This window comes from Emiliania huxleyi (genome assembly GCF_000372725.1).
Source record: "Emiliania huxleyi CCMP1516 unplaced genomic scaffold EMIHUscaffold_55, whole genome shotgun sequence".
In the NCBI taxonomy this organism is placed as follows: Eukaryota; Haptophyta; order Isochrysidales; family Noelaerhabdaceae; genus Emiliania; species Emiliania huxleyi.
This window is the reverse complement of record NW_005197877.1, coordinates 572,730-585,512: the sequence shown is the minus strand read 5'-3', so window position 1 is coordinate 585,512 and position 12,783 is coordinate 572,730. Positions and strand designations below refer to the sequence as shown.

General features: G+C 65.4%; 3 protein-coding genes across 3 annotated transcripts; 2 read left to right on the top strand and 1 right to left on the bottom strand.

Moving 5' to 3' along the window:
- Nucleotides 1-2,709: 2,709 nt before the first annotated feature.
- Nucleotides 2,710-3,333, top strand: EMIHUDRAFT_212973 (hypothetical protein; the record flags this gene model as incomplete). Its single annotated transcript, XM_005765573.1, has 1 exon — nt 2,710-3,333. The coding sequence occupies one exon, from the start codon at nt 2,710-2,712 to the stop codon at nt 3,331-3,333; it is 624 nt and encodes a 207-aa protein (XP_005765630.1).
- A 3,641-nt stretch (nt 3,334-6,974) lies between these two features.
- EMIHUDRAFT_103975 (hypothetical protein) lies at nt 6,975-8,303 on the bottom strand (the record flags this gene model as incomplete). The annotated part of the gene is made up of 1 exon (XM_005765572.1): nt 6,975-8,303. One exon carries the CDS (start codon nt 8,301-8,303, stop codon nt 6,975-6,977), a length of 1,329 nt encoding a protein of 442 aa, XP_005765629.1.
- A 753-nt stretch (nt 8,304-9,056) lies between these two features.
- Nucleotides 9,057-12,033, top strand: EMIHUDRAFT_212969 (hypothetical protein; the record flags this gene model as incomplete). The annotated part of the gene is made up of 3 exons (XM_005765571.1): nt 9,057-9,070; nt 9,139-9,178; nt 11,638-12,033. 3 exons carry the CDS (start codon nt 9,057-9,059, stop codon nt 12,031-12,033), a joined length of 450 nt encoding a protein of 149 aa, XP_005765628.1.
- Nucleotides 12,034-12,783: the final 750 nt, after the last annotated feature.

Below are 12,783 nucleotides of genomic sequence, written 5' to 3'. Positions count from 1 at the left end.
ATTGGCAGCCGGATCGTACCGCTCGACCGAGCTGAGGCGGCCGCCGCCGTCGCTGTAGCCGCCAACAGCGTACAGCTTGCCGCCGAGCACCGCCACGCCATGTTCGCCCCGCTCCGTCGCCATCGGCGCCACCGCCTCCCACGCATTGGCAGCCGGATCGTACCGCTCCACCGAGCTGAGGCGGCCGTCGTCGTCGTCGCTGTAGCCGCCAACAGCATAGACCTTGCCGTCGAGCACCGCCACGTCGTGGTTCTCGTGTGGTGTCACCATTGGCGCCACCTCCTCCCACGCTTTCGTAGCCAAGTCGTACCGCTCCACCATTGGAAGTTGCTTCGCCGGCCTCATGGCCGCCCACCGCGTAGAGCTTGCCATCGAGCACCGCCGTGCAGACATACGTGCGTGCCGAAGGCATCGGCGCCACAGCCTCCTCCTCCCACTCATTCGTTGACGGGTCGTACCGCTCCAGCGAGCTGATGACGCGTCCAGCGTTGTCGTGGCCGCCGAACACGAGCAGGCGCGGCCTCTCGCGCTTCTTCAGCGTCTCCTTCCAGCCGCGGCGCCACGCGCGGCACGTCCCCTTGGCGGCGTGCTCCGTGGTCGGCAGCTGGGCGAGGATGTGCGGGGCGAGGTCCGGCGAGAGGAGGACCTCGGAGAGCACCCACTCGGGCTGCTCCACGAGCCGTGCGGCGTGCTCCTCCGCCACGCGCATTGCGGCGGCGCTCCAGAGAGGCGCCTGCTCGTCGATGAAGGCGACGAGCTGCTCTGGCGAGAGCCCAGACAGGCGGGCGCCGATGCGGTGGGAGGCCATCGGCGCGGCGGCGGCTGGTTCAGCGTGGTGTGTACTTGTTACGTGAAAACCCGCTGGGACCCGGACGCCAGCACACACGGCTAGATTTCATGGCGGGCCGCCTAGGCCCTGGGGTCGGAGGCAGAGTCGGTGGGGGTGCCGCGCGCGGCGCGGGCTTCGCTGTCGGGGGCGTTTAGGGCGGGGTCGGGGAAGGAGGGTGGGGTCGGTCGCATTGGCGGCCGCGCGGCAGTGGCTGCGGGGGGGGCGGGAGGAGGTGGTGGCGCCGACCGCAATGGCGGCCGAGGACCCGACGTCGAGCGCCGGGCGAGATCGCGAGGGTCGAGGGTGAGCTCGAAGCCGAGGGCGGCGGCCGAGTTCTGGATGGTGAGGGCGTCGGCGGTGACGATGGCGGCGGAGATGGCGGCGGAGTGGAAGGTGTAGTGTGAGCGGGTGGACGCGCGAGAGGTGCCATACGGCGTGTGGTCAATGGACCCACTAGCGCGTGCGGTCCTCGCAAGCTGGCGGAGGACGCGATCGAGGTCGGCGGAGAATGCTCCGGTCGACTCGGTCACGAGGAGGATGACCGTGTGGCCCTTGGCGAGGGCGTCGGCATAATCGCCGTCCTTCGCTGCCACCCATCCGTCGCCGCTGACGCGGTCCAACTGCTCCTCCGTGTCCGGGTCACCCCGTTGGGGGTGGCCGAGAACGACGACGGAGAGGTGCTCCTCAGTGTTGCCAAGCGCGATGAAGTGCCCGTCGGCACGGGAGGCGGCGCCTCCGCAGCGAGCAGAGCCGTTGCCCTTTGCGCCGGAGGGGAGGAACGGAGTGTAGCACTTGAACTCCCAGCACGTGGTCGTGGAGCCAAAGCGGATCATGTCTGGGATGTGTCCCTTGTTGACGTGGGCGTAGTAGCCCCTCCGCTCAGCCTTGGAGGCGGGGGTCCCGTCGCCCTTGTCGGCCAGCTGGATCGAGCCAACTGGCAGGGCGTCGCTCGTGACGCTGGTGAGCGCACGGTGGACGGCTGCAAGTGCGGCGTTGTGGCGGTGGGAGGCGTTGGCGGAATTGAGGCAATGGTCGCCGAGGCGTTGGTGCTGGGTGACGGTAACGCCGCGCTCCTCGAGCGCGTTGTACACGTCATCGAGGGCGGTAAGGTAGAGGCCGAGGCGGTGCTGGCACGCCGAGAGGAAGGTATCGGAGGGGATGATGGAGCGAGGCACTGTGACGTCAGGCAGGCGGAGCAGCCAAGCTCCCGAGCCCACCTGCGAGTGGCTGATGAGGGAGGTGGCCTCCCGGTGCGGCACGGTGGCGCCGGCGTTTTGTGAATCGAAGGAGTCGCACGCGTCCTTGGCGACCAGCCACGCGCCGTTGTTGACGACAGCCGACAGCGAGTGCTGTGAGAGGCACGAGGAAGATGTGCCGTCGGCGTCACCCAACAGGGCGGCGAGGGGCGGAAGCTGGAAGCCGCGCTTGAGGTGCGGGGACGCAGGGGTCACACCCGACGACCTCGGGAACTAGCCGGGGCAGTCAAAGAAGGGGCAACTCCGTGCACTGACGGTCGGCCGCCAGAAAACACGCCTGCGTGGATCGCGTCACACCAATCCTCGCTACCCAAGGCGGCCAAAGGATAGCCACTTCGAGAACCTCGAGACCAAGTCTTTTTATGGCACGGCGGCTTTTTCGTTATGGAGCACCGGGGCTGTGTCCAGCTCCTCGGGCCGTCGATCGACGCGCCCGGCGCGTGGCACTCGCAGGGTGGCCAGGATCGCATCGTCAGCAGCGTGTTCGAAGGGCAGCGCGGCGGCTATTTCGTCGATCTCGCCGCTGCGTCGCCCGTGGTGCTATCCAACAGCCGCACGCTCGAGCGAGACTTCGCTTGGCGCGGGCTGTGCATAGAGGGCAATCACCGGCTGATCGCGAGCCTGATGCGCGAGCGCAACTGCTCCGTCGTGCACACGCTCATCTCGTCGCGCGCGGCCAACGTCACGTACACTGAGAATAAGTTGGGCAAGCAGGGCTTCAACCACATCTCCTCGAGGCGAGGCGCTGCGGGAGGCGCCAACGTGCACAGCGCGCTGCCGCTCGAGGCGGTGCTGCGCGCGAACGGCGCGCCGGCGGTGATGGAGTACCTGAGCCTCGACGTCGAGAATCACGAGCGCGCAGTGCTTGAGCACTTCCCCTTCGGATCATACCGCTGGCACGCGCTGAGCATCGAGACGGTGGAGCCCGCGCTCGCCGCCACGCTCGCGCGCCACGGCTACGTGCACGCACTCGACGTGTACCACCCGCTCCCCGACGGGCGCCGCAAGCTGCTCGACCATTTCTACCTGCACGAGGCCATCCCGGGAGGCGTCGACGCGGCGAGGAAGCGCGCCCGGGCGAGCAAACGGCTCTGGGACGGCGCGATGGCGCGCCGGCCGCTGAGCGGGCTGAGCGAGGAGAGCGTGTATCGCGTCAACTGCGGCGGCGTCCCCGAGGCCTTCGTCGCCAGCGGCGGCAACGATACGGCGCTTTTCTCGCCGCGCCGCGCGTGCTCGTGCAGCATCTGAGCGGCAACCTAGCGTGGAGCTGATCGAGTGAGGTCTCAGAATGGCCGGACACGCGAGCTTCACTACATGGACCCGTCCGTGCTGCCGTCGCCCGAGGCCTACGAGCTTCTCGGCTGGCTCCTGGATGGATCCTACCAGGCGCTTCCACCGTCGTGGGAGCGCCGCCGCGGCGCTGCTGACACAGCGGAGCCTGGCGAGCCGACGAGCTAGCTCCCTCGTCACACACACACACACACACACACACACACACACGCACACACACACACACACACACACACACACACACACACACACACACACACACCACTCCATACGCGAGCCCGCTCTCGCTCCGCCGCTCGTGCGCCCCGCGCGCATGTCGGCCTTCTCATGCCTCCGGCCTCCGAGCGCCCACCTCGGGCGCTCGGGCGGTTGGGGATGGCATATCGGTTCCCTGGGCGTTCACTAGCGCTCGCTTGTGGGTGAGAACGGCGTTCTCTGGGTAAGCTCAGCTGTGAACTTCCCAGTTGTTTGCTCTCCCTCCCTCCCTTACCCTGTTCATGACTTGCTAGCGGGAGGGGACCTGAGTATTAACTAAAAATACTGTAAGGGCTAGTGCCATTTCACTCTGACACGGCTAGTTCCATTGGCAACTTGGCTAGTTCCATTTCACACTGGCACAGCTCGCGTTACGCAATCTTGTTCTCGGGTCCGTTGGCCTCTTTCGTAGGGAAGAATTTTGATACCCGTCAAGACGCCTGCTGGGGGCAGCTTTGCGATGAAGCCGTTTGTTCCCCCAGCAAGGCACACACAAGACAGATAGGAGGCGAAAGGGGATGGTGGTGGGTTCGACGAGGAGAGAGGGAGCGCGCACAGACTGACGTCAGCTCTGCTCCTGAAGGACACCTCTGAAAGACACCTTCAGAGGTGTGGTGCACCTCTGAGGCACCTCAGAGGAAACGCTGCACTTCTTTTATCGATCTCGTCGCCAGACTCCGATTTCTCTTTGTCGGGCCATGTGCCGCTCGCTCGTCCGCCCAAGTGACTCGGACGCGCGGTCGAGGGCACCCCACCGTTCCTGGGGCGCGCTGGCGCTCGCCCGCAATCGCCCCCCACCCATCCACCCTTTTGTCTTTGAGGCTGTCGCTCCGAGAAAACTTGTCTCGCAGCTGCGAGAAATTACCTTCTCGGGTCCGTTGGCCTCTTTCGTAGGGAAGAATTTTGATACCCGTCAAGACGCCTGCTGGGGGCAGCTTTGCGATGAAGCCGTTTGTTCCCCACTTGTCAACAGCAGGCGCTGGCGCCATTAACGTATCGGCGTTCTCCCACGTGATGTTGACCGGGTGGGCGGGTGGTCATGGAAGGTATTTTAAGGACAGTCACCCAGTCCGATGGAAGGTATTTTAAGGACAGTCACCCAGTCCGATGGAAGGTATTTTAAGGACAGTCACCCAGTCCGATGGAAGGTATTTTAACGTCAGTCACCCAGACGAATGGAAGGTATTTTAACGTCAGTCACCCAGACGAATGGAAGGTATTTTAACGTCAGTCACCCAGACGAATGGAAGGTATTTTAACGTCAGTCACCCAGACGAATGGAAGGTATTTTAACGTCAGTCACCCAGACGAATGGAAGGTATTTTAACGTCAGTCACCCAGACGAATGGAAGGTATTTTAACGTCAGTCACCCAGACGAATGGAAGGTATTTTAACGTCAGTCACCCAGACGAATGGAAGGTATTTTAACGTCAGTCACCCAGACGAATGGAAGGTATTTTAAGGACGTCACCCAGTCCGCAATGTGAGCAACCAAAGGAGGCAATGGATTGCGTTCCCGGGCCCTGCATGGTATTTTAACGCCGTCACCCAGGCGAGCATGGGCATGTAGTTCATGGTATTTTAACGCCGTCACCCAGGCGAGCATGGACAGGTGGCTCACCCTAGGCGAACCGTTGAGTTCGAACCGGCGGCCACGTGATCGCACTAAGTTGATTGAGCGAACTTGTCGCTCTCTGATGCGATTACGTGCCCAGCCCTGTTGGATCGGCGTAGTCGGTCGTCGAGGGCGGGCTGAAGTCCGTCCGATGACCGGCGGCACTGCCGAAGACGTAGGCCATGTGCCGCTCGCTCGTCCGCCCAAGTGACTCGGACGCGCGGTCGAGGGCACCCCACCGTTCCTGGGGCGCGCTGGCGCTCGCCCGCAATCGCCCCCCACCCATCCACCCTTTTGTCTTTGAGGCTGTCGCTCCGAGAAAACTTGTCCGCCGATAACGATTGGGGTGGGGGCCCCAACTCGTGGTAGGCCACTAGTTTATCGTAGGGTACTCACGGATACCTCTCCTGAGTCCCTCTCGTGTGCCCTCGCGCACATCGCATGCGGTCTTCACTCAGCCTCCGCTGCTGTGAACACCAAACTTGCACTTCAGCTGGCGCGCGCTTTCGCCGCCTACTTTCGCGAGCGCGCTTGGCACTTGCTCCTCATGCGCGGCGCTCTCGCTGCGCTCTCTCCCTGCTCATGGGACCTGATGCCGCGCCACCTCTGTGGCCGCTCCATCCTCTCTGACGGCGCCAGCCCTCCGGCTGCGCCATAACCCTTACGGCGCCGCGGCCGGCTGCAGGACGTTGAGGTTACCTCCGGACCTGCAGTTCGTCCAAGCTGTTTGAGTCCCAACCCTCCGCCTTTAGTGGCAAGACCCCGGGGGATGTCAGGTACTGCGTAGCTCTTCCGCTGTGGAGGCACGCGACTCCAGACTGACCCTTTACGCGCCAATGTATCACACCTCACGGTGCTGATGCTTGGTTCATGTGGAGAAGCCGAGATAAACTAGTCTCGCAGCTGCGAGAAATTACCATTTTGGTCATTTGCGCCATTTGGTACCTCTCGGTGCCTTCCAGAGGCAGCTGTGACCCCGCCGAGTGGACGGCGTCACACAGCAGGTGGCGCGGTGTGCCGCCGTCTACTCGGCGGGGCCGCAGCTGCCTCTGCGCGTCCTGGGGAGGTACCGAATTGTCGCCGCCGGAGACGACTCGACGCCGCTGAGATCGGAGAGCGAGCTCTGACAGGTCGCACGTCGCTCCTTTGACGCCGACGTGACTCACCCGTGCAGATCACATCAGTACACGGACTTGACGCGCTCGGTACGACGCCTGCGACCCGTCTCGGGTCAGGTGGCACGACGCTCATCGCGCCTACCAGCGCTGCCGTACAGGTTGCCACGACGAGGTCGAGCACGCTTCTATACGCTCGCCCAGCCTTCCTTTCCATCCCATAAGGTAGCCTGGGAACGGTGGCGGTCAGAGGCAAAGCCTACGAGGGGTGGTGGAACCACATGTCACGGCTACTGCCGGCTCGGCCCCAAATAGCCTCCGAAGGCTGACTTTGCGGCACCATCATCGGACGATGTCGACGAGTTGGGTCGCTCTCGCGGTAGCCAGATGACCTCTCTTCCTAGGAGCATCGGCCATGGCCGCAGGAAGCGCGGGGGATTCCGCTGGGAGCAACACGGAGCTCCGTTGACCTGATTTTTTATGAACCCTGATTTTCAGCAGGGGTTGTGGCAGCATCTCTAGAAACTTTCCTGCGGAGATTTATTTTCATGTCAGGTAGTGACATCCGACGAGCCCGCGACACGTCCGCCACGCCGGTCGACGAGCAGTCGAGTCAACCTACCCATAGATCTATCTGCGGCCACCTCTGCAGCGAGATGTGCCAGTTGGCGATGAGCGGCAGCGGGCGCAGGCACCTGGACCAGCCGACTGGCGTATCTCGCTGCAGCTCACCCATCGATTTATCTGCGGCCAGTGCATCGCAGTACACGACGACCGGCGGCTCGCCGCGCGCGACCGCGCCGCGCCGCAAGAAGCGGTTCGCGATGAGCGACTGGATGAGGAGTGTGAACGTCGAGCCCCACGTGCCAACGAGGTGGTCGGCGCGCGCGAGCAGGCCGAGGTCAGCGGCCGCCGTCTCGAGCGCGTCGACGCCGTGCTCCACAAATTGCCCGGGCTGCGACGCGTTGTTGCGCTCGACGCTGTGCAGCGCGCACTCGTTACCAAGCGCGCGCTCGAGCGCTGCGAACGTCGCGCGGCGGTCGCTTGCGAGCAACACCTCGCAGCGCCGGCCACGCGCGAGTTCTCGGATCGCGCGCGCAAAGAGCTCAACCTTCTCGTGGCCGTGCTGGCACGACGTGCGGTGGCGGATCTGCGCGGCGATGGTGACAACTTGCCCGTGGCCCTCGGCGGCGCGCCGCTGCTTCAGCGCGGCGAGCGCGCGCGCGAGCGCGGGCCGGTCCTCCCTGAAGCGGAAGAAGTCTGCAAAGATGCGACCGTAAAGCGCGTGCGGCCCGCCCGCACGCGCGAAGAGCGCGGCCGCGGCCGGGCTGACGCGCCGGCTCATCGCGGCCTCCTGCGACTGGAACTTACCCGCGATGTCCATCTGCCTGAGGTGGTATGCCTCGGCGCCGGGCCGGCCGAACAGCGAGAAGTTGCCGTGACCGAGGTCGCGGTCGATGCTGCACCACGGCGACGGCGCACGCGCGCACATCGGCGCGCCCGCGTTCTGGAGCGGGCACTTGAGCGGGCAGAGCTCGCGCGTCGCGTCGAGCAGCGGCAGCGCGTCGAACAGCCCAGTGCTGCTGAACAGGCCGCCGCACGTGTACGCGCCCAGCCCCCGCACGAGGCGCAGACCGAGCGTGAGCGAGAGCAGCGCGGCGTTCATCAGCTCGTGCACATGGTTACCGATCTGGAACGCGCACCCGGCCTCCTCTGTGATCACGATCGCTGACGCGCTGACGTTCGCGCCGTACTGTAGCCTCGTCGAGGCGAAGCCCTGGTCGATCACGCCGAGCGGCAGGCTCGGCACAACGAGGTTGGCGTACCGCGCCATTGAGAGCACGACGACGCGCGCGACCTTGTCCTGGGCCTTGTCGGCCTTGTCAGCGGCGCCCTCGATGCGGCAGCCCGCCTTCAGGTTGTGCTGGTGCGCCCGCGGCATCGACCCGACTTTCTTGGACTCTACTGGTCTCTGCACGGTCTGCGTACCGAGCAGCTGGAGTTGGAATGGGTAATCTCGGCGGCGGAGGCGGTCGGGGATCAAGCCGCCGTGCACGGTGTCTGACGATGTGACGATGTCCGGGGCATTTCCCGAGGCCAGCACGTTACACGCCTCCTTCAATGAGCATGTAGTGTGCAGGCCCCCATTTCTCTTTTTTTCGGGCGGCCGCTGGCCTGCGACGTAGGTGCACCACCAGCTGGTGCTCAGCACGCGAGAGAGAGATTTTTAGCAATACCAAACAACTCTAAGTTTTGGCAGCACGCTGCTCCTCGAGCAGGCGGCGCAAGAGTGATGCGAGGCACGGTAACGCTTTTGCTGCTGCACGCACCAGGGGGTGTCAGCAGTCTGAGTCTCGTTTGGCCTCACGCCGGCGCTATGGTCGAAATGGGGGTGAAATATAAGAACAGACCAGCCACACAACTGAGGGGGGGGGGGGGGGCTCTGCCGACTGCGGGACGACAGCAGCCCGCCCACAAGAGCCTTGTGTGCAGCGCGACTGCGCGAGACCGGGCGAGAGCGGCAGCAGAGCGCAGAGAGCGGCTCGGCCGAGAGCACGTCCGATTTTTTTCTCGAGAATTCCCGCCCACGAATTTCTTCTTCTCACGCGGCGGCGTTCCGTCGACGGTGCTCTCCCCGGCCTTGATGGTGACGAACTCGCCGCGTCGCACCACCTGCTCGAACTCCAGCCGCTTCATGCCAGAGCGCCGGTCTAGAAGAAGCGCCACGTCCGCTCCTCCTCCTCGGTCTTGAAGTGGACCGTGCGCTCGTCGCGCAGCAAGAGCGCCACGACGATTGAGTTCATGATGAAGTTCAGAGTCCCCCAGCACAGCATGTCAAGGATCAGCAACCGTGGCTCCGACGCCGAAGCCCATCCATCTCCGTGCTGTGGGCTGCCTGTCGCCGCCAAGATCACCATCCACATGAAGCCCGCAGCCAGGCAGCTTTTGTGAGCAGCAGGTCCGTTGTTTTTGTCTGTGCAGGTCCGAGAACAGGGCGGCAAGGAAGAGGAAGATGTTGAAGAGTCAGTTGTATGCGTGCGGCACGCCGGTCGGCACGTAGGAGGCCATATTGCAGGCACCTTGCCTTTCTTCTTTTCTCGCTACCACAGGCACACTGGAGAGTGACAAGCGAGCCCCCCCGCACCCACAAAGAGCCGGAACCCTGAATGGTGGCAGGCAGCATCTCGGGCGAGGCGGCGGCGGGGGTGAGTGACGCGGCCGCATCCAGCTCACTGGGCAGCCTTCCCGCAGAGGCGGCGATAGCGGCTGTAGATGGCGACGAGGCGGCGCTGCTGTCGTGGCTCGACAGCGACGGGCAGGTCAACGCGACTTGCGGCGTAGGCAATGTGAGCGGCAATACCGCGGTGATGCTCGCCGCCAGCAGCGGCCACGAGCGGGTGGTCGAGCTGCTGCTGCAGCGCGGCGCGGAGATCAACCTACAGAGCAGCAGCGGCGGCACCGCGCTGATATCCGCCGCCCGCCAAGGCATTGAGCGGGTGGTCGGGTTGCTGCTGCAGCGCGGCGCGGAGATCAACCAGCAGGACAGCGACGGCGGCACCGCGCTGATGGCCGCCGCCTACCACGGCCACCCCGCCGTCGTGCTCCGCTTGCTGCGGGCGGGCGCGGATACGAAGCTGCGCTCTGTGCACGGCAAGTCCGCGCTGCAGTGGGCCAAGGAGAAGGGCCACGCCGCATGTGTCGATGCCTTCCGGCAGCACGTCGCGGAGGTAACTGCGAGCCAGCGCGAGGCGGCGGCGGGCGGGGCGGGCGGCGCTTCCTCGGGCGAGGCGGCCTCTTCCAGCTCACTGGGCAGCCTTCCCGCAGAGGCGGCAAAAGCGGCTGCGGAAGGCAACGAGGCGACGCTGCTGTCGTGGCTCGACAGCGGCGGGCGGGTCAACACCAGCGGGGCGAGCGGCATCACCGCGCTGATGCTGTCCGCCCGCCATGGCCAAGAGCGGGTGATCGAGCTGTTGCTGCAGCGCGGGGCGGAGATCAACCTGCCGAATAGCATCGGCGGCACTGCGCTGATGGGCGCCGCCATCGAAGGCCACGAGCGGGCGGTCGATCTGCTGCTGCGGCGCTGTGCGGAGGTCAACAAGCAGAGCGGCCGCGGCCTCACCGCGCTGGCGCTCGCCGCCTCCCGCAACCACCCCGCCGTCGTGCGGCGTTTGCTGCGGGCGGGCGCGGATGCGAAGCTGCGCTCTGAGGAGGGGAAGTCCGCACTGCAGCTGGCCAAGGAGGAGGGCCACGCCGCGTGCGTCGATGCCTTCCGGCAGCACGTCGCGGAGGTGACTGCGAGCCAGCGCGAGGCGGCGGCGGGCGGGGCGGGCGGCGCTTCCTCGGGCGAGGCGGCGGCGGGGGCGAGTGCCGCGATCGCATCCAGCTCACTGGGCAGCCTTCCCGCAGAGGCGGCGAACGCGGCTGCGCAAGGCGATGAGGCGGCGGTGCTGGCGTGGCTTGACAGCGGCGGGCAGGTCAACGCGACTCGCGGGGTAGGCAATGTGAGCGGCTTCACCCCGCTGATGCTCGCCGCCCGCAATGGCCACGAGCGGGTGGTCGAGCTGCTGCTACGGTACGGCGCTGAGGTCAACTTGCAGGACAGCGACGGCGGCACCGCGCTGATGCTCGCCGCCGCCCACGGCCACGAGCGGGTGGTCGAGCTGCTGCTGCAGCACGGCGCAGAGGTCAACCTGCAGGACAGCGTCGGCATCACCGCGCTGATGGACGCCGCCCACCAAGGCCACGAGCGGGTGGTCGAGCTGCTGCTGCAGCGAGGCGCGGAGATCAACCTGCAGAGGAGCGACGGCGGCATGGTGCTGATGTTCGCCGCCGGCTACGGCAACGAGCGGGTGGTCGAGCTGCTGCTGCAGCGCGGCGCGGAGATCAACATGCAGAACAGCGGCGGCGGCACCGCGCTGATAAACGCCGCCTTCAAAGGCCACCCCGCCGTCGTGCGGCGTTTGCTGCGGGCGGGCGCGGATGCGAAGCTGCGCTCTGAGCACGGCAAGTCCGCGCTGCAGTATGCCAAGGAGGAGGGCCACGCAGCGTGCGTGCGCGCCCTCGAGGAGCATGCGGCGGCTGAGGCGGCGGCGGAGGCGGCGGCGAGGGAGGCGGAGAGAGCGGCGGCGGAGGCGGAGGCGACGCGGCATGCCGAGGCGCTGATAGCGGGGGAGGAGGCGGAGAAGGAGGCGGGGGAGCGCGCCAGGGAGAGCAAGAAGGGGAAGAAGAAGAAGAAGAGGGGGAAGGGCGGCGGGGGCGGCGCTGGGCCGTCGCAGGAGCCCGAGGATGAGGCAGCGTTGGCGACGGGAGAGGAGGCGGAGTTGGCGGCGGCGCTCGAGGAGAGCGCGAGGCTGGAGGTCGGGGCGACGCGTGCGGCGGGGGATCAGGCGCGAGTCGCCGAGGGCGCTTCGTCACCGGCGGCGGAGGCGCCGCCTGAGGGGGGGGAGGAGCCGCCGGACGACTTCATCTGCCCGATCACGACCGAGCTGATGAGCGACCCGGTGATGGCGGCGGACGGGCATGCTTACGAGCGGTCGGCGATCGAGCGCTGGCTCGCGACCAAGTCGACGAGCCCTCTGACGGGCGGCGCGCTCGAGCACCCATACCTCACCCCCAACCACATGCTGCGCCGTCAGATCCGGGACTGGGAGGGGGCGCGCAAGGCAATTTGACCGTGCATCCACCCGCACCTCAGCACCACCCTAGTTCCACGGGGTGCTGATGGGCGTCTCCCTCGCCCTCTGGGTAGAGTAGGGCGCTCGCGGAGATGAAGCTGCGGCCCGTAACCCCCCTTTTCTTTTGCACACACAGCACACCGCAACGAGAGAGAGCGTGCGGTGTGCGGCGCGAAGATCCTAGCACCTAGCTGCACGCAGGGCGTACGGCTTTACGTGTGCGTTCGTTCGGTGTAAATCTCACGCAAAATCGCAAAATAATGATACACACCACGAATCGCAACTCGATGTCGAGATCGTACAGGGTGGAACACAGGCGTGAGACACATACATGTAAGTGACGGACTTAGTTTTGCCTCCACATCAAAGTTGACTTCCTTCCTTAGATACATACATACTTTGCCCGTAGGTTGCGCTGCGCGACACACGGCGCTGCTGCCTCGCTGCTGCACCGCTGGGAGCGGGAGCCTGCAGCCCTTTGACGCTGGCCGGTTCACAGAGAATGTGTTCAGACCTTTGCGCGGGTTGTGTGGACAGCCATTCCGCGTGGTTGAGGGGTTGAAGGGGTCTGTCAACCACTTGGTTGAGGGTTGAGGCCTCTGTCAACCACGTGGTTGACAGTTGAGGCAATCGGCCTCAACCACCGCTCTGGGCCGAGAAAACTGCCAACACACACACACACACACACACACACACACACACACACACACACACACACACACACACACACACACACACACACACACA